The sequence below is a fragment of the Protopterus annectens genome, chromosome 11.part0 (genome assembly GCF_019279795.1).
Source record: "Protopterus annectens isolate FY-2018-M chromosome 11.part0, PAN1.0, whole genome shotgun sequence".
NCBI lineage: Eukaryota > Metazoa > Chordata > Ceratodontiformes > Protopteridae > Protopterus > Protopterus annectens.
In genome coordinates this window covers 421537997-421564117 of record NC_056745.1, presented here as the reverse complement: position 1 = coordinate 421564117, position 26121 = coordinate 421537997, and the positions used below count along the sequence as shown (strand labels likewise).

The window sequence follows — 26121 nt, the reverse complement described above, 5'->3', positions numbered from 1 at the left end:
GTATGCTTCAAGATAAAATATTCTGATACATTATACATAGCATGGTTTGGGAATTATTAATGGAAATATGTTTTGACAGTTGAATGAAAATTGCAATATAGTGTTTTCTTTGAAAACTAAGCACATTAAAGAGGTGTTTGTTGTTCTGGAGCTTGATTTTAAGGTATGCATTTGTCTCCATCTGATAAGGTTTTTCGAAACGAAAACGCAGTGTGTGCTGAATTGCGTTAATGTGTTTTACTGGTGGACTGAAGAGTCGTTTTATGTATTTTCCCTTTTGGTGGACTGAAGAGTCGTTTGTTCATTAAAGCATAGTGTGTTGATAAGGATTTGTGCCTTCTTCGATCTGTTCTGGTTTTAGTACTGGTTGGTTGGTTTTCAGAGCAGTGATTCTTTTTTGATTTTGTAGCATTCTATAGGCAACTACACGGTCCTCTGTTCCATGCCTTTACAAAGCATTACATACAGGATTATTTTTCCAGGTCTAGTACTGGCTTTGCTAGGATAATTCCCTAGGTGCTTTTGGAACCCTTATCCTTCCTCCTCCTCCATGGTTGCATAAGGTTTAGTAGTCAACCCAGATAGCCAAAGAGATATATATATATATATATATATATTTGAGGGTATCAGTATGAGTAAGCTTTCCTTCTCTTCTTCTTTCAGCTTTTTCCCGGTTAGGGGTCGCCACAGTGGATCACCTGTCCGCTCATGATTGACAGTGGAGTTTTACGGTGTCAAGTTGCCAGCCCGGCACCCAACCTTCCACAGAAGGCACGCACACACTCACAACTAGGGCCAATTTTGAGTGTCCAATTCACCTACAGCATGTCTTTGGGATGTGGGAGGAAACCCACGCGACTACAGGGAGGACATGCAGACTCCACACACAAGGCACCCCAACCAAGAATCGAACTGGAGAACCTCTTGCTGTGAGGCGGCAACGCTAACCGCTGCACCACCATGGCTGCCCTTTCCTTCTTTGTTTGGACAAAATGTGTTGAAGTTGTCAGCCAAAGGGCTAGCCAATCAGCAGTCAGAGTGGAGGTGTCAGAAGAAGCCAGAGCTTTCTGGATACTAGTTAATTGTATCTTGGGCAGGATACAACCCAAGTAGATGAAGGCTACTGCAGCAGTGAGGAATTCAAACATCTACTGTTATGGTAAGTGCAGCTTACACAACTGTACTTTCTCCCTCCCTAAGTAATTGACCAGTGGCAATTTCTGCAAGCTTTCTCACACAATGTATCTACTCAGAAGACAGGAGGTGTTTGTTACATGCCATCCTCATACAACTAAACTTGACTGCCTGAGTGATTCAGATTTGATATGTTTTACTGTTTTTCTTAGGATTTGCAGCAGGTGTTAAAGGAGACAAAGAAACCTGTATCTTAGAAATCTTATATTGGTTATTCAGAAAATATTTGCTAGTTGGTGACTCACTGAGAACCAACCCATTCAGAGTATGGGTTTCTATATCTCTGTTTTTGCAATATGTCTGTGAGTTTGTTATCCTTTGGCCTTTCATATCCTCTGTTAAAGTTAATTTCTCATTGTTTCAGCATGTCTGTCCTCCCTTTTCATCACAGTCTTTGGTCAAACTAGTCTTGAAAGGGTCTTACATGGGCGTAAACCTAGAAAACAAGTGGCAACTACCTGGGATCTTAACTTTGTGTTGGAAAGGTTAACTTGACCTCCCTTTGAACCAGCTCATCAGGCTGATTTAGAGTCCATCTCCAGTAAAGACAGTATTACTGACTGCTCTGACATCTGCAAGAAGAGTATCTGAGCTGCAAGCTCTTATGGTGACTCATCTGTATTTGGTGTTTCAAAAAGACATGGTTTCTTTGCGGACAAATTCCTCATTTATGCCTAAAGTAGTTTCAGATTTTACATGATCCAAACCATCCATCAACCGGTCTTCTTTAAAGAACCTAAAAAATGGGGAGAAAGGGAAGACCTTCCATATCACTATCGCAATATTCTTTGCATAAGCAGATTTCCCACCAAGAATAGCTCAGCCTTTCGATCTTATAGGCGCTGTAAGTCACACGTAAGCTGCCAGCATAGGGCATAATGATGATGTACAGACACATCCACTCAGACCCTCTTTGCAGCCAGTCTGAACACCATCATTAAATGTCGGTCTGAACACCTTTCTTCTGTGCTGGTTACTCGGCCATTTTTCAGCTAAGTGCCCTGCTGCAGTTTGTCCGTATTTTCTGCTTTTCTTTAGTGTCAATTGGTTTTTCAGAAAGGGAAAATGTCAGTATTGGAAGCAGATTCCCTATAAAGACCATCACAATCAATGTCTCTCCTGTTTTTGTGCTTCCCTCGACCATGCACAGTGTTCTGTCTTCCAAACTTTTGTCCCAAAGACCCTCCATAGTTGTCTCTTCTCCTTATCCATTTAGCTTGAAAACCACAGTCTTAAGCTGTTGGCTCAAGGTGCTATGGGAGAGTCTTCCCATCCTGAGGGTCAGCCATCGACCAAGAAAAAGGTAAAAAAACGTGGGTCTGATAGAGCTGCTGTTGAGACCAATTGTGAACCTTTCCCAGCTCAACAGCTTTCTCAATATTCCTTTCTTTTGGATGTTATCACTTCAAACCTTACTTCCGCAGGCCTTTCTGTTCTGTCTGGATCTCAAGGATGCCTAACTTCATATCCCTATCCATCTCCTTTTCAGGTAAAGTTTTGCATTTCTTTGTTTCTTCCTTGCATTTTTAGTACTCTTCCCCAAGGGTATTCATCAAATGCCTCACTACTCTCATTGCCTTTTGCAGGTTGAGAGGGCTTCAGATCTTTCGTTATCTGGACAATCTACGCATCCAAACTTTCTCCAGAGGCTCTGCTTCAGGATCTCCAGTGTATTATTTCCCTGTTGCAGAGTCTGTGGTTCTCCATAAGCTTTCAGAAATCAGCTCTGGCCCCTTCTCAGTCTCATGTTTTTCTTGATTGCAGATCCAGCCCATTGTCATGTTGCCATTTCTGCACCCTCAAGACTCTGTCTGTTATTGCCTTTTGCCTTTCTTTTTTTTCCCCTCTGGATTCAGTTACTGCCAGGGAATTTCTCATGGTCCACAGGTTCATGGCTTCCACTATTCTCATGCTTCCTCTGGGCAGGCTTCATATGAGAAAGCTAAGTCATTGTGGCTTCAACAATGGTCATCCCCTGGACTTCCCAGTCTACTTTTTTCCTTGTCTCGCACTCGAGCATCAATGATGGATTCATTAACTTTCTCTCAACCCGAGGCTTCCTTTTCAGGCTCTAGACCTGACTCAAGAGCTCTTTATAGATGTCTCAGACAGGGGATGGGGGGGCATCCTTCTGTTCTCACAAGGTTTAGGCTCAAAGGCCTCTTCATTAGAGGTAGGACCACATCATTTTAAAGGAGATAAGGACTCTGCTTCTAGGTCTTCATGCTTTTCATTCCCTGTTTCATTCTGAGCCCCTCAAAGTTTTCACAGACAATACACAGTAAGTGGTATGTCCGCAAGCAAGGGGTTACAAAGTCCTACCTTCTTTGCAGACTAGCTCTTCAGGTTGGGGATCTGCCTGCTCAGTATCAAGTGACTCTTTACACTGTTTACATTCCCTCAGAGCACAATCTACTGGCAGACTCTTTGAGTAGGTCCAGCACACAAGGTCATGAATGTGTGCTTCAAAGAGGTGTGTTCTTGGACAATGTCCATTGGTGGGGAATTCCTCAGGTAGATCTTTTTGTGTCTGTCCTTTGAACTGACAGCTTCTACTCTGTTCCAGAGTCCAAAGTCCTCTGGCTTGGAAAGTGGGCACCCTCACTTTTCCTTGGATGGGGTTGTGTCAGTATGCCTTTCTTCCCCTTTCTCTGCTAGAAGGAGTCTTGCAAAAGATCAGGCAGGACTCTCTCAAAATCTTGTTGACTCCCTATATGCTTGACAGCATTGGTTCTCCCTTCTTTCTCACTTGGCCAGGGGCAGTCACCACAGGATACCTCACTGGGTGGACCAGTGGTGATAGGGTTTTGATTCCTTTTAGGCACCACTTTTCTGATAAAGAGCTTTGGGTCCTGCATGAGACCAGAAAACCCACTGTCAGGAAATCATATTTGTACAAATGGAAAATATTTTCTGTCTGGTGCCTCTCTCACCATCAGGATCCCCTATCTGTGGAGTTTCCTTTATTTCTCTCTTATTTGTCTGATCTGTTCAGTGCTGGTTGGCATATTATTTAGTTAAAGCTCACCTATCAGCAGTTTCTGCTCATCTGCCCTTGATTCCTCCTCTGGCCTCTACATTTGAAGTCGAGCAATTTCTTTAAGGCAGTCCTTCATATTATGTCTCCCAGAAAGCCTATTTTGTCTCCTTGGGACCTCGGTTTTGTACTTGAAAAATTGACTCTGGTTCCTTTTGAGCCTGTTTCTTCAGCTTCCTTGTAATATTGTATTAGGAAGACAGTTTGGCTCTTACTTCAGCCAAGAGAGTGTGAGAGCTTCAGGCTCTCATGGCTATTCCTCCTTTTTTAGTTTTTTGCAGAGACAGGATGTCTCTAAGAACTAATCTTTCTTTTATGCCCAAGCTGGTTAATGAGTTGTCCCTTAATCAGTCTATTCACCTTCTTTTTTTTCCTTCTCTGCAGTCTGCCATTGAGGAAGATTCATCACAACTTGGATCTGCATCGCCAGCTCGGATAATATGTAAATAAAACAAAGGCAATTTGTGAATTGGAGCAGCTTTTGGTTCTTTTCATCTCAGGACTTTGGATATGGCTGTTTCCAAGCAAATCATCTCATCCTGGATTTCTAAGGTCATTTCCTTTTGTTATGTTTTCATGACAAATGTCTTTCTTCATCTGTAAAGGCACATTCTACTAGGACGGTTGATCCTCTGGTGCCTTTTTTAAGGGTTTGGACACCAGTTCCATTCTTGAGGCTACTACTTGGTCCTCTGTTCATACTTTCACTAAATATTATAAATTAGATGTTATTTCTAAGGCCAAGGCAGGTTTTGCCAGCACTATTCTGCATGGGCTTGTAGAGGGCTCTTCTATGCCTCCTTCCTTCCTCCCTCCCATTCTTCTTCTTACTGACTCTTGTACTCTCCCTTACATAAAAAAATGCAACAGTGATATGGAAGGATATAGTACAGTTGTGTGAATATTACCATAGTAGCACATGTTCGTTTCAGTGTTGCAATATTCAGTCCCTCCCTTCTCCCCCTGTTTTCTAACTGTTGCCCTCTTGGTCAAGGGGTCCTTATTTCCTTTTCCTTCTTCCCTTTTTTACTTTTGGATATACATGTTCTCTTTTGTCCCTGAGGGGGGCATTTCAGCTCTGAGTGTTTGTGTCCGTACATCATCTTTATGTCCGACACCTTACATAGGGAGCATAAATGTGACATATGGTACTTATTAAATCTAAACGCTTTGGTATACTGGCTGGACTTTGGACTATCCTTGGCAGGGGATCCTGTTATGTAAAGAATACTGCAGCAGTGAAGAGAAGGACATCTACTTTTATGGTAAGATTTTACACAACTGTACTTTCTTTGTAATCTGAATGTACATAGACAGCTCAAATGTTATTTTAACTGAACAAAACCATTCAGGAAAACTGAAACAGCTGCTTATTTCTTGTGAAGGTAACAAAAAAAAAAAAGCAAGCTATGTCAAAACAGACTGTTTTCAAATGGTTGTCACTTGCTATTTCTTTTTGTTATTGCACATTAGTAAGACACTTCCAGGCAGGGCCAAGGCTCATTCTATGAGAGCCTTGGCTCCTATGACTTTTTGGAAAGGAATAAAGTCTGTAATCATTCTAGAGGTAGGTACTTGGTCCTCTGTACATACATTTACAAAGCATTAGATTTCTTTTGCAGGCCTAGAACTACATTTACCAGACCATTTCTCCAGGGGCTCCTCGACCCTAATCATTCCCCTTCCCAAGCCTTTATAAACTGTGGAGTTCTACCCATATAGCCAAGGCTACTGCAGCTGTAAACAAATGATGACTGTATAACAGCTGTGCAAATAAACTTACCATAGTGGTAGGTGTTTGAATGATTACTGCTGCAGTAGCCAGTACCTCCCTTCTTTCTGTTATGTTTATGCCGGGTGTGTGTGTGTGTGTGTGTGTGTGTGTGTGTGTGTGTGTGTGTGTGTGTGTGTGTGTGTGTGTGTATATATATATATATATATATATATATATATATGTATGTGTGTGTGTGTGTGTATGTATGTATGTGTGTATATATATATATATATATATATATATATGTGTGTGTGTGTGTGTGTGTATGTATGTATGTATATATATATATATATATATATATATATATATATATATATGTATGTGTGTGTGTGTGTATATATATATATATATATATATATATCTATGTATATGTATATATAAAATATGCACACACACACACACACACACACAGTGGATATAAAAGGTTTACACACCCCTGTTAAAATGCCAGGTTTTTGTGATATAAAAAAGAAGACCACAATAAATCATTTCAAAACTTTTCCCATCTTTAATGTGACTTACAACCTGTACAATTCAATTGAAAAAACAAATCTGTTAGGGGAAAAAAATATAAAAAATAAAAAACCTACAATACGCTGGTTGCATAAGTGTGCACACCCTTAAAGTAATACTTCGTTGTGTGCACACACCCTTAAACTAATACTTTGTTGAAGCACCTTTTGATTTAATTACAGCATTCAGTCTTCGTGGGTACACACCTGCCTTCAGTTAAAGAGACTGATTAACCCCAAATAAAGTTAAGCTGTCCTAGCTGGATTTTCCTGACATTTACTCATTTGCTGCTACAGCAAAAGCAATGGTTCGCAGAGAGCTTACAAAGCATCAAAGCAATCTCATTGTTGAAAGGTATCAGTCAGGAGAAGGGTAAAAAAAGAAAAAAAAATTCCGCAGCATTGGATATACCATGGAACACAGTGAAGACAGTCATCAAAAAGTGGAGAAAATATGGGACAATAGTGACATTGCAAAGAACTGGCCTTCCCTCCAAAATTGATGAAAAGACAAGATGAAAACTAGTTGGTCAGGGAGACTTACAGCAGCACTGAAGGAGCTGCAGGAATTTCTGGCAAGCACTGGTTGTGTACTACATGTGACAACAATCTCTCGTATTCTTCATATTTCTGGACTATGGGGTAGGGTTGCAATACGGAAGCCCTTTCTTACACAGAAAAACATCCAGGCCCTGCTAAAATTTGCAAAACAATACATCAAGTCTTCCAAAAGCGTGTGGGAAAATGTGTTAGTCTGATGAGACCAAGGTTGAACTTTCTGGAAACAATTCCAGAAGGTACGTTTGGTGCCAAAACAGCACTTCGTGTCACCAGAAGTACACCATCCTCATGGTGAAGCATGGTGGTGGCAGTATCATGCTTTGGGGTTGCTTTTCTTCAGCTGGAACTTGAGCTTTAGTCAAGGTAGTGGGAATTATGAACAGTTCCAAATACCAGTCACTTTTGGTCCACAACCTTCAGGCATCTGCTAGAAAGCTGAAGATGAAGAGAAATTTCACCTTTCAGCACGACAGTGACCCCAAGCATACATCCACATCAACAAAAGAATGGCTTCACCAGAAGAAAATTAAAGGTTTGGAATGGCCCAGCCAGAGCCCAGACCTTAATCCAATAGAAAATCTGTGGGGTGACCTGAAGAGGGCTGTGCACAGGAGATGCCCTTGCAATCTGACAGATTTGGAGTGCTTTTGCAAGGAAGAGTAGGCAAATATTGCCAAGTCAAGACGTGCCATGCTGATAGACCTCTACCAAAGAAGACTGAATGCTGTAATTAAATCAAAAGGTGCTTCAACAAAGTTTTAGTTTAAGCGTGTACACACACAACAAAGTATTAGTTTAAGGGTGTGCACACTTGCGACCAGCGTATTGTATGTTTTTTATTTTTTATATTTTTTCCCCAACAGATTTGTTTGTTTTTCAGTTGAATTGTACAGGTTATAGGTCACATTAAAGGTGGGAAAGGTTTTGAAATGATTTATTGTGGTCTCTTTTTTTATATCACAAACACCTGTCATTTTAACAAACAGGGGTGTGTAAACTTTTTATATTCACTGTATACACACACACACACACACATACATATATATATATATATATATATATATATATATATATGTGTGTGTGTGTGTGTGTGTGTGTGTGTGTATATATATATATATATATATATATATATATATATATATATATATAAAACCAACATGAGTAACCACTGCAGCATCCATACATTTTCATCCTCCCATGCCAATTCTTTCCTTTTTATCTAAGAGTTCATGCTTAGATAAATCCTACCCTTTACTACATCAATCCCCACAAACATAAATTGTGCAGACACATGCTCCAGTTTAAGCTTGTAAAGTGCACTTCTCTGACGTTTACAGCTTATGTCACTTAAATGTACTGCTGTTCTACTCTTAAATGGCCTGGAGGTCTGTCCTACATAAAGTGCCCCCCCATTGACATATGGCCATATACACCACCCACTCAGTACGGAAAGTAATTAGACATCTAATATCAAAAACCCTTGATGGTATTGACTGATGTAAATGACTTGGTCTTCGTCACTGACCTACAATAGACACAATTTCCACAGCTATTGCATCCCTTGATAACCTCACCTCTATCATCTTCTTTACCCAAATCTGTTTTCTTAAACCAAGATAATGTCTCACCAATATTTTTCCTTGTCAATAGCTATATAGACAGCCATCTCCAAGGCATTGGTCAAAAAATTAATCGGTCTTTAACACTTTCTGATATCTAGCTATAATTCCTTTGATTTTAAATGAATTTGTGCCATAATTGGTAACAGACACAGTAACCATATCTCTTAATACAGATTCCCTCTTAAGGTTTAATGCCCTTGTTTCTCTTTATTCACTTTTGATGAATAATATCCTCTTTTGATAAACCTTTCACTTATTTTCCCTGCCTCTGCTTGAAACCTTGTATCTTCACTACAGATACGTGTTAATCTATGAAACTGTGACTTGGGTATATTTTGGATGGCAGCTCTTTGCTTCCAACAAAGCATTTTTAGTGAACGGTTTTCTATATAAGCTGTTAACCATTGTCCCATCTGATCTTTTTATAACATTAACATCTAAAAAATGTGTTATAAGGTTCAATCCTATCCACAAATTTCAAATCAAATTCATTGGAATTCAACTATCCAACAAACTCAGACCAACTCTCAATAGTTCCTGACCAAATGCCCCAGCAATCATCCAGATAACATCACCACATGGTAAGTCCTCTCTTGAATGGATTCTTCTCACTATAAATCAAATCCCATTCTAAAAACCCCATAAAGAGGTCTGCATAGATGGGAGCGAATGTACTGCCCATGGCTGTGCCTTTAAACCGCAGGTAGCACTGCCCATCAAAATAAAAAAACATTATGTTCTAATACCAATCGCACCAGGGTAATCAAAAATTCTATATGTTCAGATGAATAAACATTGTATTCTCTTAACCAATGTCTCACTGCTCTAATGCCCCTTTCATGAGGAATACTGGTATATAAGGATTGAACGTCCAGAGTACACAAAAAGAATCCATGGGCAACTTGCACATTATTCATCAGACAAAGGAACTAATTAGAATCCTTCAATCTGGCTCTGATCAACTGCAGTAGGGGTTTAAGTTGATGTTCTAAGTACATAGATAGGGGTTCAGTCAACGATCCTCTACCTAGAGGTTTAGGATCATCCACTATGAGTTGTTTACATAAAAATTCTGATATCAGACCATCATTTTTAAGAGAAACCCATCTATTTTTCTCTTAAAATCCATAGTGGGATCAAGAGGGTAGTTTAAAATAAAACCTACCATCATTTAATTGCCTCAAAGACTCCCTAACATATTCAAAAGTTGCCCATAATACAGTAGCCCCACCTTTGTCTGCCACAGTTTCTCTATTGTTTTTTTTAACTGCATCAATGCCTGTCTCTCTAGTTTGGTTAAATTATCCCCATGGCTTCTGAATAAAACACTCTGATGTATATGCAGATCATGCAGTACCATGTCTTCAAACATTTTCACCCCAGGATGATAGGGTGGATGAAAATTAGATTTTCTAACACGAAAAGCAGAAGTTAATAAATTGTCATATTCATTTTTAGAACTAAAAAAATATTTTAAATTCAAACTTCTACAAAAACGTTTAACATCCATGCAAATGTCATATTCAGAGACAAAATTAGAGGGTACATAGGCAAGACATTTATTAAATACACTTATTTAATTCGCAGTTAACTCATAGTCAGTCAAATTAACAATCAAATTGTCCATCTCACTTTCTGTTCCCATCACATCATGACCAAGTCCCTGAATATTTGTTCCATGTTGCTTCCTGGTCTGCCTGCGATGTTTTCTTCCTCCTCTCCTAAAGGGCCTCCTTTGCCCCTGGATTTTTTGTATTTAAAGGAGATGTAATTTCCAAGGCAAAATCCACTTCCGTGTCAGTACAGGGTGGATTTGAAGAAAAATCAGAAGTACTAGAGTCAGTAGTATTTGACCCACGAGAAGGCTTTAAAATGGATTTATTTATTTTCTACTTCATTCTAGGTTGCTTATTGGTTTTATCAGAAAATCTCACTACACTTTTGGATGATTTCCATGAAAAAAATGTATTATTTTTAACATCTCTCATGTCCCTGTTGAATTTCTTCAATTGCGATTTCTAACTTTATTTTCCTCTTTCTGGGCTTTAGCCTCTTTCATTCATTTAGCATGAAAGTCCTGAAGGGCTAGACACCCAGACCACTGATTTGCTACAGCTCTGCTTGTCAATTGTCTGGGCATGTGGAAGATACCTTGAAGCTTTGGAAGTTGGCCAGCTGTTGTATCCTATGCAGGATATAACCCCCGTATACTTAAGGCTACTATAGCAGTGAACTTTCAGTCCTCTACTGTTATAAGTTTTCCTAATTAAATCTGTACTTTACCTGCTGTACATGCTGCCCTGCTTATTATATTGTAAGGGAATCCATAAAATTATGCATGCGTGTATGTGTGTGTGTGTGTGTGTGTGTGTGTGTGTGTGTGTGTGTGTGTGTGTGTGTGTGTGTGTATGTAGATCTCGCTGTCTGTATATATATATGTGTGTGTGTGTGTGTATACGGATCTAGGACTGTTGAACGAAAGTTCAGTAGTCCAAATCCACAATACCCAAACGCACTTTAATTAAAGTGCTTTCACCGAAAAAGCGCTGCTGTTAAAGTCCGTTCAAAAAAAAACAATAAATCTTCTTTTATGCAGGGGTGGGGAAGCATCCCTGCAACCCCCATGTGGGGGGGGGGCTGTGCCCCCCACCCCCCTTACTTTTATATTCTCACTCTGAGGTCGCACTACAGTGGGGAAAAGGGAATTCTCCCTTAACTGCACCATAGTGCGACTGGCACAACCAACATACATAACCGAAAGTGCTGCTTCGGTGAACAAACACGTTCGGTTATGTATGTTCAGTGATTTCTGCTTCGGCAGAAAGTGCCGTCTGGGATCTGTAATGGATCCCGTGTATACATCCATAAATACACACACACATATATTTATATATATATATATATATATATATATATATATATATATATATATACACGTACACAATGTAAAAATGGATGAAAGCTGTGAGTGCATTAAATACACATACTGTAGAATGTCTGGAGCATTCTTTCAAGTTTTTTGTAATATAAGTTAGTTCTTCATATGGCAAAGAAGTCAGTGAAGAATTGATGGTCTGGTATTAATATGTTTGGCAGGTTAGGCTGAATGCTTGCTTGCATTAAACCAGGTTTGAATGAGATGGAAAATATTTTTTTAAAAGAGGTTTAGCTCATTAACGTCTTAGTCATGTGATGTATCGTGTTACTTTTCTATCCTTTTAAAATGCAAACAAAGTTAATCCAGAAAGCTCAAGTCAGGTCTGGTATTCCATCTGTGACCCAGGGGGTGACAGGACTATTGAGAAAGAGAGTGCAAAGGATTATTCTGGCTAAAATTACTTCATCTAGCAAGTCTCTCTCTGTCTCTGATGCCCTCTGAGTGGGAGAAATAAAACTCATCTACTGTGAAATGATATGGCTTGTAGGGTAGACTGTTACCATTTTTGAAGCCCTCAATGAACTTGCCCTTCTACTACCTGCATCCTTATTATATTGAGGTTTTTAGAGTTTCCTAAAGTACTTTGGATGGGGTCTTAACACTTCCCTGTATTAATAAAATATTTCTACTGGTGGTGGTAATTCTTGCATCTCAGTATTTATCCGTCCTCCTGTATTGCTCCTACACATGGCTTGTTTTATCCTTGCATCATCTGATAGACACCCTTTACCTCATCTGTTTGTTGCTGCTGTTTCTCTTTTAAATATTTACTCCTTTATTAATTAAACTCACTCGAAACATTACTTAGTATTTTTGTATTGTTTTTCAGTTTGCTGTTTCAGACTGTCCTCTCTTCTTGCTGAGTCTTATTTCAGCTTTTATGAGATTGTCATGTTTAATAACTTTGTATGTGATCAGCAAATGATAGATGGTTTCTTACCGTTCTTTTGTAGTGTCACTTATAAAACTTGTTGAGTGGACCAATCCCCTTACTGACTACTTTGGCAATTCACTAATCATCATACAGTCTGGAAAAAAAAGCACCATGACTGCTCTTTAGAAAATGTCACAAGTTAACATCCAAAGAATGGATCAGGACCTTCTTAGAGAAGCCATGTTTGTGGCTCTTCCAAGGTTTTTTAACCTAATAAATCACCTTATGCTTTGTCTCACCATCTAACAGGCTAGCAGATTATGTCAGCACGTTGTAAACAGTTTTGTCAACTGTAAAAACATTGAAGAATGTTTGCCAAAACTCCCTTAATTGAACAACACAAGGAAAGTTTGTTTCTTTTGCTGAAAATCCCCATATGTGTGTGGGGGGGCACCCCACATGCTTTCCCAGCATACACATATAGCTAACAGTAGAGTAACACAACAATGGAGAAGGCAGTTGCCACTGTTGCCGAATGTAGTTTTGGTGAACTTTGATCATTTTACGTTCACCAAAACTACGTATGGTGACATGACATGATCCCCAGGCTAGCTTAATTTCAAAGGTTGTGTTTAGTCATTATATAACTTCCTTCAGAGTATTTTTTAACCCAAAACTTAGGTCATCCATTTCAGCAAAATTCCTCCTCTTATAAAAAGTATGGTCACAACTCAGTACTTCCTATTTTTGTGACTTCATTACATTACATTCAGTATTGCTTGGCATCAAAACATTTATTTATGCTATTGGCATATTTTTACAGCCCCCCCAAACACACACTCATCAGTACCATAAAAATCTACCTTGACACAGATCTCTCCATATTTGCATGCTGGCTAAGCAAATGCAGCTTACTAATTAACCCTACTAGCATATAGTTCTACAGTTTGGATCTTTGATGTCTAAACTAAGCAGTGCCATTACTGTACTGCTTTGGACAGTGAGCTCACTCCTCACTGCTCATCTTACTTGTGTTGGTCTCTTGCTGGAGGTAACCTAGTTCTCTGTAAGCCAAATAATAAACTCTCTTAAACTGATTACACTTTGTGTATAATTGGACACAGTCTGCACATAGGCTCCTCTATTGCAGAGAAATCAAAATGACTGTAAGACTCAACTTCTGTTTACTTCAGGACTGCACCAGCTGCCTTTACTTTAACCACCATGTTTGAAATAAAAGCTGAGGCTCCAAATGAACAACATTGAACATCCATTAGTCATTTCATTTGTAGGTCTCATGGTCATGTTAGAAATGATACTGGTGTTTCCTATAGCTATTACCATGCTTTTCATATAGTCTGTCTGCTGCATCTTTTAATTGATTGTGGATAAAATACACATTCTTGCACCTGAAACCGTTTATAATGTATTGGTTTGTCTGTCATATTTGGTAATGAACTTTGTATGTAGACTGTGTATCTCTGTTTAGGAAGAATATGATTGTTTTTCACACATGTTGGTTTCTGAGAGTGTGTGCTATGCACCCAGGCTATGATGAATTCTGTCCCTTGTAGATCAGACATTAACCCTATAAACAAATCACAAAAAATTAAAATATTTTCAATTTAGCTCACTATTACTTTTTTTGTCCTGTTGCCTGACCAACCTTTTTACCATGCTACCATTCTAGGGCCTGCTTCACGACTTTCTATTTTTTTCTAAACTTAATAATGTAGTTTGTCAGATGCTGTGTGACTTCTGATATAATAACCTAGTTACTCAGTTGACTTCATTAAACAACTTTTAAACCACAGTGTGAAAAGAAATACTTGTGTGATTGCTTAGTTTCATTGTAAATAGTATGATACCTCAAGAGATTTGTCTTCACAAAGCCCTGTAATTCTTGTGACAGTTGTTGCAGAATTCTAGGATGAATTGCATCTGACCTCATTATCTTTGTACATCTCTATTTTTTAGCATTTTTTCAAAACAATTTCTTCTTCTTCTTCTTCTTTGAAAGTACCAGGATCAGCCTCCTCTTATTTTTGGGTTGTTTAGCTGCTAAATTTAATGAATCTTCCTCCTGTTTTTTATTTTATTTTATATATTTATTTATTTTGAGAATTTTAAGCATCAGTATGTATAACATTTTTTCTTTCACCATCCTTTTCTGTGTTCATCTTTTCCTTATGATAGCTGTAAAGTTTTGTCTGTTTACTGAAATGGCTATCTTTTACTCAGTTCAGGCAGTTGCTTTATGGGTCTGAATTCCAGTGTACTTTTCATCTTTGATTTCTGTTCTTTTCCATTCTTTTATTTTCTGTACTTTTCCTGTTCCTTAAGCTTTCTTAGATCCTGTTTTGGAAAGTATTACTCATTTTCCTACATTGTGGTTTGCATATTGGTGTCAAACACAAAGGCAGTACACTTGTGTAGGAACTTACATTATACAATGACTGGCCAGTAACATCATAAAACGAGCACACTGATTGGCCAGCCCAACAAGCATGCCCATTGAGAATATACAACAGAAAAAGGTCCGATCGCCCAGACTTTTTTACTTTGATATATTCTTTAGTTTTAAGGGTTTTATAAATAAAAAAAAAAAAAGCATGGCAACGGAGATCTTCTTTTCTCTATTGCTTACTTTTCCAAGCACTGATGTACTGGGTATGCGTGGAAATGCAAGTTCCAAATGCATGCACAGTACATCAGCAATGGCAAAGCAGAGCTGTCCAGCGGCAGAAGGACAGCACAGCGCCGTTATACAAGGACATTATTTAAGAAAAGTAAGTATTTTTTTTTCTTAAATAATGTCATTGTATAATAGCAATAACCCACTTCTGGGTGTGGGTAATGCTGAATTCACCCACGGTTGTCTTTGTTTGGTCACTCGGGCTTCACCCTCGTGACCAAACCACACCAACCGTGGGTAAATCCAGCATTACCCACACCCAGGCATGGATTATTCCTTAAATAACACATATGCCCTACTTTTCACTGTTGTGGTATTCTTCATTAAAGGGATATCCTATCAAGGATAGCTTTACATCCAGCCAGGATACCAAAGCCTTAGGCCCTTGCAAGTGCTATATGTCCGGCATTTGTCCTATGTTCAGGATGTGAGGTACAAAAGTGGCGTACAGGTGCCTAATAATCAGAACTGAATTGCCCAGAGCAACCCAAGCAGAACAAAAGAGTGAGCATGTGCGTCCAGAAAGGGGAGAAGGAAGAACACCTCTGCCAGAGGAAAGGAAACAGAAACCATGAAGAGGGAAGGAGGGAGGGACAAAATACTGCAGCAACGAAAATTAGGACATCTACTGTTACGATAAGCTCTTACACAACTGTAATATGGCATTCCTTATCACGGTTGCAGTATTTCTTGCTAAAGAGAGAGTACAAAAGATACTGGATGGGAGAAGGAAACAACCAAACAACCTTTCAAAAAGCCCTGACAAAACCAGATCAGGCCCTAGACACTTCATCAGTCTTGTAGTATTTAGTATAAGTAGGTACAAAAGTAGCAGCTTCCAAACTGGATCTTTCATCCAAACCTTTGTAAAAGCACCAAAAGTAGCTACAGCCCTGGTAGAATAAGAACAAACAGAAGAAGAAGGCTGCTTACCATGAAAAGAAAAATAAAAAGAGTTTGCCTTTGAAATCCAAGAGGAGATGGTTTGCTTAGAAACAGCCAAACCCAATTCCACGATATGAAAGAAAACAGAAAGCTGCTTAGATGTTCTAACATCCTTAGTTTTATCCAGATATTTCTAAAGTACGTAGAATTCTCTCACCAGAATTCTAATGTGAAGGGAAAAAAGGCTTAGATAAATCCTACCCTTTACTACATCAATCCCCACAAACATAAATTGTGCAGACACATGCTCCAATTTAAGCTTGTAAAGTGCACTTCTCTGACGTTTACAGCTTATGTCACTTAAATGTACTGCTATTCTACTCTTAAATGGCCTGGAGGTCTGTCCTACATAAAGTGCCCCCATTGACATATGGCCATATACACCACCCACTCTGTACGGCAAGTAATTAGACATCTAATATCAAAAACCCTTGATGTATTGACTGATGTAAATGACTTGGTCTTTGTCACTGCCCTACAATAGACACAATTTCCACAGCTATTGCATCCCTTGATAACCTCACCTCTGTCGTCTTCTTTACCCAAATCTGTTTTCTTTTTGCATTTTTTTCATTTGCCGTTTTTGCCCAAGACTAACCTGTTATGTATGCTGGCATACTAGACCAGTTGGATCAGTGATTATTTTTTATACTTGAAATTAAGCTGTAAACCCCCCCCCTGCCCAAGAAGTTGCAGTGCTCAGATTTGGTAACCCCATTCTTTAGTACTAGGCTTTGCCTGCTTGACTGACAGGAGGTTGCCTAGTCTGTCATTAAGGAAGAGGACGGATTGCTTAACAGGAATCTAAGCCTTTGTGGGAGGGGTTATAAGCTAATAATAATTACTAAATTGTATTACTTCTGTTATGGTGAGTACCTTTTATATGGTGAGTACCTTTTACAGCTGAACTTTCTGAGACATAGACTCCATGTGGGAATATGCTTCATTGGAGAGACTCTGGATGATTGCATTGTGTTAAATTGAGTCTGTGAACATGTTTGTAATGGAGTTCTGCAGTCACACCTCTTGCCTTATTGTGAAAAGGAAAAATAAATGTGTTGCCCTTTTCTTGATATTTATGTGCTCACTGCTGAATTTCAGTCCTTTTTGTTTATTCCTTGAATTCTTGCCTCTGCTCTGTGCTCTTGTTTTATTACATAGTAGTGCAGTTTAACCACTGTAGATCAATAATTTATGGATGCATCAGGAAATCCTGCATGCATTATTGCCTGCATACTGAATTCTTGGAAGAGTCATCTACTAAAATTTGAAATTTGCTGAGAATATATGTAAGAGTATAGTAACAGCCAGTACCTTTTTGAAAACAGTAGTAGGACTCCGTAGCATAATTCTTTATTCTGTATGCTGTTCAGAAAGTCATGGAATATTAGTGTATATGTTTCTAACTAGTATCTTTTCATCCTTTCAGCATCAGTCTCAGATGAGAAGTCACGAGTGAAGCATGATAAACATTTACCTGAGCTGCGGTTACGTTTTGAAAGTGGTCCAAAAGCTGCAGTCCACTCTTCTTTGGCTGCTACAAATGGCTTCTTGCACTGCAAAGTTGAAAGCTTCAACTCAGAATTTCTTGCATCTTCTTTAGCAAATCTTGGTCAGTTTCTTAAAGAAGAGGATTCCGTTTCAAAAGTGGTACCTATGAGGGTTGAAATTTCTGATACCCAAATAAATTTAAAAGTAAGTGAATTGTTCAGACAGTTGTTGCCTTCATTTTCATGTAGTTCTGTAGTTTATTAAAAATGGTAGTCATCAGGTTGCCAGATTTGATAGTAATCCTTTATTGCAGCTATTTAGTAATCCTCAGAGCTGTTCCGTGGTGCTTGTTTATATGTACATTGGATATAAAAAGTTTAGACACCCCTGTTAAAATGCCAGGTTTTTGTGATATAAATAAATTAGACCACAGTAAATCATTCCAAAACTTTCCCCACCTTTAATGTGACCTATAATTTGTACAATTCAATTGAAAAACAAATCTGTTGGGGGAAAAAAATTAAAAATGTACAGTACGGTGGTTGCATAAGTGTGCACACCCTTAAACTAATACTTTGTTAAGGCACCTTTTGATTTATTTACAGCATTCAGTCTTCTTGAGTACACACCTGCCATCAATTATAGACTCTGATTAACCCCAAATAAAGGATCTCATTCTTGAAAGGTATCAGTCAGGAGAAGGGTACAAAAAAATTTCCACAGCATTGGATATACCATGGAACACAGTGAAAACAGTCATCCAAAAGTGGAGAAAATATGGGACAACAGTGACGTTGAAAAGAACTGGACGTCCCTCTAAAATTGATGAAAAGACAAGATGAAAACTGGTCAGGGAGGCTGCCAAGAGACCTACAACAACACTTAAGGAGCTGCAAGAATTTCTGGCAAGTACTGGTTGTATACCACATGTGACCACAATCTCCCATATTCTCCATATCTCTGGACTATGGGGTAGGGTTGTAAGACAGAAGCCTTTTCTTACACAGAAAAACATCCAGGCCCAGCTAAAATTTGCAAAACAATACATCAAGTCTTCCAAAAGCATGTGGAAAAATGTGTTATGGTCTGATGAGACCAAGGTTGAACTTTTTGGCCACAATTCCAAAAGGTATGTTTGGTGCAAAAACAACACTTCACATCACCAAACGAACACCATCCCCATGGTGAAGCATGGTGTGGCAGTATCATGCTTTGGGGTTGCTTTTCTTCAGCTGGAACTGGGGCTTTAGTCAAGGTGGAGGGAATTATGAACAGTTCCAAATACCAGTCACTTTTGGCCCAAAAACTTCAGGCGTCTGGTAGAAAGCTGAATATGAAGAGGAATTTCACCTTTCAACACGACAATGACCCCAAGCATACATCCAAATCAACAAAAGAATGGCTTCACCAGAAGAAAATTAAAGTTTTGGAATGGCCAAGCCACAGTCCAGACCTAAATCCAATAGAAAATCTGTATGGTGACCTGAATAGGGCTGTGCACAAGAGATGCCCTCGCAATCTGAAAGATTTGGAGCACTTTTGCAAGGAAGAGTGGGCAAATATTGCCAAGTCAAGATGTGCCATGCTGATAGACTCCTACCCAAGAAGACTGAATACTGTAATTAAATCAAAAAGGTGCTTCAACAAAGTATTAGTTTAAAGGTGTGTGCACACAACAAAGTATTAGTTTAAGGGTATGCACACTTATGCAACCAGTGTACTCTACGTTTTTTATTTTTTTTCCCCCTAACAAATTTGTTTTTCAATTATATTGTACAGGTTATAGGTCACAATAAAGGTGGGGAAAGTTTTGAAATGATTTATTGTGGTCTCATTTTTTTATATCACAAAAACCTGGCATTTTAACAGGGGTGTGTAAACTTTTTATATCCACTGCATATATTTAACTATGTGTACGTGCACATTGATGATGTTTTTTATTCTTACACTCCAGCACGTAAATGTGAATAAATATTTGTACTTTTCATTTTTGACTGAGTAGTAGTGCAAGCAGCTGCAATATACCAATTACACCACTATACATGAGTGCACTTTGTTATAGTCTGCACAACGTACTTAGATATATTTCTATAACATATTCTAAATATTATATATTTCATTAAATGTATTGGATTGTCTAGTTGTATAATATATATACCAGACCAGCAAGGTTTTATGACAGTTTTGTCCAGCCACCAGACCTGCTTTTTCTTGTCCTCATAAAATGTATTCAATGCCTTTTTAAAACTGTATAAAGTCCCATTACACTTTAGTTTGTTAGGTAATGTATCCCATTTCTTCAACGGCCTTTCTATAGACTGGTTCTGTTTTCTTTCTTTGTTGCACCATATCCTGTACAGAAATACCACCACAAGCATGTAGGCCTATCAGCCCTTTGTAAACATTCAACCCAAAACTCTCCAGCAGCAGCTCATCCTTTGTTGTCTTAAACATCACCAATAAAGTCCTTCCTTATTCTCCTATAATACTGTGAATAGGGTCCCAAAATGTTTATTCTACCCTCATTGGACAGTTCTTTAAATCCTTTATCTTCATAGAAGATCTTTGTATCTGCTAGTCTACTTTTTATCATTCTTCCTGCTACCTGATCAACTTAATAAGGGAGTCAAAGCAGTTGGAGATATGTCTTAGACATTTAAATATAAAAGTTGCTGCCCCAAATACCCCCTTTATATTCAGTGTGTTATTTCCAAATCATGATAGATGATGTTGAAGTCAGCTTAACATTTGTATTTCTTTTACTAATGTACACTGCAGGTTGGACAGACTGATGGTATAACTGAGTAGTAATAGACATTCTGCTATAAACATTGTTTAGCTTGTACAGAGTAAGTGCTAAAGAAAAAAAGCAGTGTATGCTGACATGATCAGAGATTGTTGTCCTGATGACTTTACTTTACTACATACGTTCTTTGTGGAAAAGTACTGGAATGTTCTAGCAAGTTTGTATCACGAGCTTGATTGCCCTTGTTTTTAGTAAGAGAGAACAACGTCATTAGTTGTAATGTAATTAGGTCATTAAATTCAGTATTGTATATCTGATTATAAAAAGTGCACACACATCCTGCTTAGCAGGGGAAAATTAAAATGCAGTTTGTGTTGCTAGTATTAAAACAATACAAAATATCTAGTTTTTTTTTAATTTTACAAGTTGATTTTAAGTAAAGCTATCAACTATTCTTTAATATATTTTCTTTTCCCATATTGTACTGTGTTTACTACTTTCTGCTGTGTCTTACCATCCTTTTCTGTAGTTTTCATTGGTAAGTAGTAGGCACTCGGTTTGCAGACCTTTGCAAGCCTAGCCAATAACCCATATTCAGAAGTTCCCTCCAGCCTCAATGAGGGTACCCAAAGACAGACCTGGGAGAGTTAGAGGCCACTTATCCAATTATCTAGTTACACCTTGAAGGTGGCAAGGGTGCCACTCTGCTTGACATGTAGTGGAAGTTTGTTCCTGTGATGGGAGACAAGTCTTATTCATCCCATGACCATTCAACTACTGATCCTGCTATGTTTTGGAATTCAAGATTGTTCTCATGTTTTTGCTGCTACCTTTACTGTATCTGCTTATTTAACCTAAAAAACTTTGTTACTCATTATTTCATCCCATGTATAGTGTCCCAGAATTGGTGTAATCTTCTTCTGGCTGTGATTATAACCACACAAAAAACAGGAACCAGCAAGGTACACAGAACACTTGAACTGTAGAATTCCAAGAAGAACAGGAAACCAGCACGACCAACCAGTCAATGTAACAAGTGTTTTAATAAAAGAAGTTTTAGCGCTTTCGTTCCCTGACCACCACTTTTTGTTTATGGGTATTGATATGGAAAGGGAGGACCCCCGAGGTGGACCATGGAAACTTTTACTAGAATATAAAGAGCTTGTTTGGCAAGTTAATTTAAATGCATACACCACCCCTGAGTTAAATAAGAATGTTTCAGTCAGTAGTATATTGAAACTCAAGAATTTAGAAGTATAAAAAATGTTTTTTATTTACAACTATTTATAGTGTTTTATTATTTTCATTTTTTGTTTAAGTTTTATGTTTAATGTTCTATGGCCTTAAATTAAATGTGAATAATTAGTGCCCATTGATTGGTTGTCTTCTAACATGTGATGTTATTGAAATAGTATTTATGACCTTTGTAATGTTTTAACATGAGTTTCTGATGGTCATTGTTGTAATCCTGACAAAATTCATGCGAAACAAAATTTGCAGATGACTGCAAACTAGGAGCCATAGTCGAGTCCCCAAATGATGTGGAAATCCTGCAGAAGGGCGTCGCTGAGACAGATGCCTGGTGTAAGAGCCATGGCCTCAAGCTCAATTCCAAAAAGTGCATTGTTATCCCCTTTGGTAAAAACTCTGTACCCATGAACTACTACATAGACAGCAGTCTACTTAACACCGAATGTGTGATAAGAGACCTTGGGACCCAGGTGGACAGTAATCTGTCCTTTGATAGTCACATCGCCGCAGTAGTCAGGAAGTCCTTCTACGTGGCACATCTCATCATAAAAGGGTTTTCATCCAGGAAAAAAGAGGTTATTGTTCCCCTCTACTCGACACTCATTAGACCCATTATAGAGTACAACGCCCCTTTTGGAATGTACCTCACAAGACATCTGCAGCAGCTGGAAAGGCCACAGAAGTACTTCACAAAGAAGATTACTGGCCTCAAACAGATGCTCTACACTGACCGTCTCAAAAAACTCCAGCTTTACTCCAATATTTTTTTATTCCTTTTGTCTTCCTCATTGTCATGTAAAGACACTAGAGACTGTAGCACCTGTTCATTCTGCTTTAGTAATACCTGACCTCTGTAGTGATACTCCACATTAGATAGCGTGTCTTCATTTTTAGTATGAGACTGAATATCTTGTATTGTCTTTGCTTGTTTAGATTATTTCCTAACTTGCAAAAAATCTTCCCAAAGCCATTTCCTTTTTATTGTGCCTTTATTACTGTTTCTACGTGCATCCCTCTTGCATCACTGTTCTACCTAAAGTAATATAAATTTACCCCTATATTCAGCTGTCTATGATTCCAGTCCAGTAAGTTCACTGATTTTATTCTCCTTTTTTTTAATGTTTTTGAAGATCTGCATACTGCAAGAAATGTAAACACCTGCCCTTGTTGTAAACAATACATTTTCTCCAATGACAGTGCCTTAAAAGAATTTTAGTCTTAATACAGTATAAAACAACCCCTCATCTTATTTTCTTTCTCTGTTGTAGCCCATAATTCCTCTGTAAACTCTTCAATTTCCATTCCTCACTTCTGTATAGTTGTTTTTTCTGGAACTGCCTTATCCATCTCCTTGTAATTCTGTTCCCTTTTCCTCATTACTTTAAACCATTCCCCTTTAACTGGTATTTTACTTCTCAAGATTTTGTACTTCATTTCTGTCATTTACACTTTTCTTCCAGGTTTTGTGAATTGTAATATTTCTGTGTAGGTGATAATATAACTTTCATTGCTGTTCTTCAGATGAGTGTTAAATTGAAGTACCATCTGCTTGAGTTGGTGATAGTTCAGGTGGATGAAAAAGATGAATAAAAAAAAAACTATTCCAAGTCTCAGTTCAGGTGGATGAAAAAGATGAATAAAAAAAACTATTCCAAGTCTCAGAATAAAGGAAGCTCACAACAATATAGACGTACAATTAATGTTGAGAGGTTTTGTGCACAAATTATAATTTGAAATTCTGAAGAACATTGTTGTGAGCTTCCTTTATTCTGAGACTTGAAACAGTGTTTATTTTAATTTAGTGTTTTATGTTTCTTTCTGTATTGTTTTGGTGGATAAAGAAGATACTGTGGCACTTATTGAAGAGAGTATAGGCTCATTATTGATGTAGGTATATTTACAAGTTTGTATGTATGTATGTGTGTATGTATGTGTGTATGTATATATATATATATATGTATATATATATATATATATATATACACACACACACACACATTTACGTAGTCATTAAATCTTGCATACAATAAAATCCTATTTATTATATGCTTCTATATTATTTCATATTAGAACACAGAAATAATGGAAATATATCCCCCAACTCCTCCTGCCATAATCACAGTTTAGTTTTTCTTAATATATTGACTAATGCTCACGTTTCATTAAATAAAATTACTTCTGATTTTGTATTCATTATTTCTCAGATAATATGAAATGTTAACATAAGACTTCTGAGCGACCTCATGCCTTTTGTTCACATAATGTCCATATACTATCTTATTTGTGTGTTCATTTTTGTACCACAGAGCAGATCTTTCTTAAATGTTTAATTTCTTGTTTTTCTAACCGTTGCACTTTGTAAAAACACGTGATGTTTCCAGATGTTTAAATGCAAACATAGCATTTCAGAGATAAGTTTATACATCCCATGCTCTTTAACAAGAAACTTATCCAAAAGTAATCTCCACATGAAATCTACACATACATTGTTCCTTTGCTTTATAGCCCTTTTAGTATTATACAACTTCACATTTATACATAATAAAAAAAAACACATTGTTACCTTTTCCTATAAATTTTTTCTTGATTTAAAGTCAGTCAAAACAAAATAGCTGTAGTGGATAAATGCACTTAGTAGTCAAAAAAGCAAATGTCTGAAATGACTACAATTTATGCGTAAATGCAGTAAGTAGTGATTAAAGCATTTAATGACGAGCTAGAAATGTTTTCTCAAAATACTGCTTCACGTCAAACAGCCATAAACCAAACAACAAACTTTTAAAACTTAGAAGTTGTCAGTGAAACTGATGGTCAGTTAGCTTCAAGGCTGAGCAGAGAAGTCCCCTGCAGGGAAAAACCTTGTACATAATAATTTTTTTCTGAGAGAAGCTTGTGATTTTTTTCTGTGAAATTATTTTTATTTATTTTGCTGTGAAACTTGTAGGACTGTCTTAACTTATCAGGGGGATTTATGTTGTGAATGGTTATATGAACAAACTGTGTAAAAATATACTTTTTGACGTAGTGTTTTACATATTTATGTGGGTTGTATGTGTTAAGGGTAGGACTGTGTGTTTTTGGGGACTACCTGTGTTTCTTTCCTCAAAACCACCCTTTTCCTGTTACAAGATTTACCAGCTCTCCCAGGCTTCACTACCGACCTTCAGCCAGTTACCAGTCTCCTTGGTTCTTCCTTCTCCCAACTGCAAGAGGAACCAAAGGTATCAAGGAATCTTTGGGTATCAGGCTGTGTAACTCTGCTATGGCTGGATTTTGTTCCTCTTACTATTAATCATTTTCCACCAGTTCCTCTGTTGTAGTACCTATGCCCTCTAAGGACTGGGGGAATATACATGTCTTCTGTGGCTATAGGACTGCGATTCACGTGCCAGGGAGAACCACTGTTGTTGGTCTTGGGGGGAAGGTCTACCACATAGCCAAGAAAGGAAGCCTGAGTTCCTGTAATCACGGCACAGGTAAAAACCACACTCTCCAAAGCGAAGAACACAGCATCCATAGGACCTGACAACATCCCAGGCTGCGTTCTACACAAACTACAGAATGAACTGGCACCCCACCTAAGCACCATGTTCAATCATAGCCTCACCTCAGGCTTTGTGCCCACTGAATGGCGCACAGCGACGGTTATCCCACTCCACAAAGGGGGAGCCACCATGGAACCTGGGAACTACTGCCCCATTAGCCTAACAAGTCTGGTCTGCAAGGCTTAGAAATGTATCATCATGGAACTGCAAAGACATTTGTAATCGCCAAACTCTGGATCCCACCCAGTTCGGGTTTGTAAAAGGCAGATCATGTCTCCTAAACCTAATAGACTTCTTTGAAGCAGTCACCAAAGCTGTAGACGAGGGTAGGGTGGTTCACACAGCCTATCTTGATCTCTCCAAGGCTTTTGACATCATCCCCCACTCTGGAATTATAGATAAACTGACTAAACTAGGTATAAATCCCTATGTCACAAGATGGGTTGCCAAATGGCTCACTGAGAGAACCCACACTGTGAAAGTAGCAGACTCCAAATCCTACTTCAGACCAGTGACAAGTGGAGTATCACAGGGTTCAGTCCTGGGTCCTCTCCTGTTTGGTATCTACTTTTCTGAAGTACAGGCTAACACAGAAGGTCTTTGGCTAATGAAGTTCGCAGATGACTGCAAACTAGGAGCCATAATCGAAACTCCTAATAATGTGGACATCCTACAAAAGGGCCTCAGTGAGACAGATACCTGGTGTGAAAGCCTTGGCCTCAAGCTTAGTGCCAAAAAGTGCATTGTCATCCCGTTTGGTAAAAACTCTGTACCCATGAGCTACCACATAGGTGGTAGTCTACTTAACACCGAAAGTGTGATGAGACCTTGGGACACAGGTGGACAGTAGTCTCTCCTTTGATAATCACATCACCACAGTAGTTGGGAAATCCTTCTACGTGGCACACCTCATCACAAAAGGTTTCTCATCCAGGA

The 26121-nt window shown here is 38.3% G+C and overlaps 1 protein-coding gene across 1 annotated transcript in view; it reads left to right on the top strand.

The window, feature by feature from the left end:
• The window catches only part of UHRF1BP1L (UHRF1 binding protein 1 like), a 2202923-nt gene that overhangs the window by 1928356 nt on the left and 248446 nt on the right, over window positions 1-26121 (top strand). Inside the window, exon 18 of the mRNA XM_044087916.1 lies at window positions 17582-17847. Coding sequence (XP_043943851.1) covers window positions 17582-17847 — 266 coding nt within the window. The remainder of the gene's footprint in view (window positions 1-17581; window positions 17848-26121) is intronic.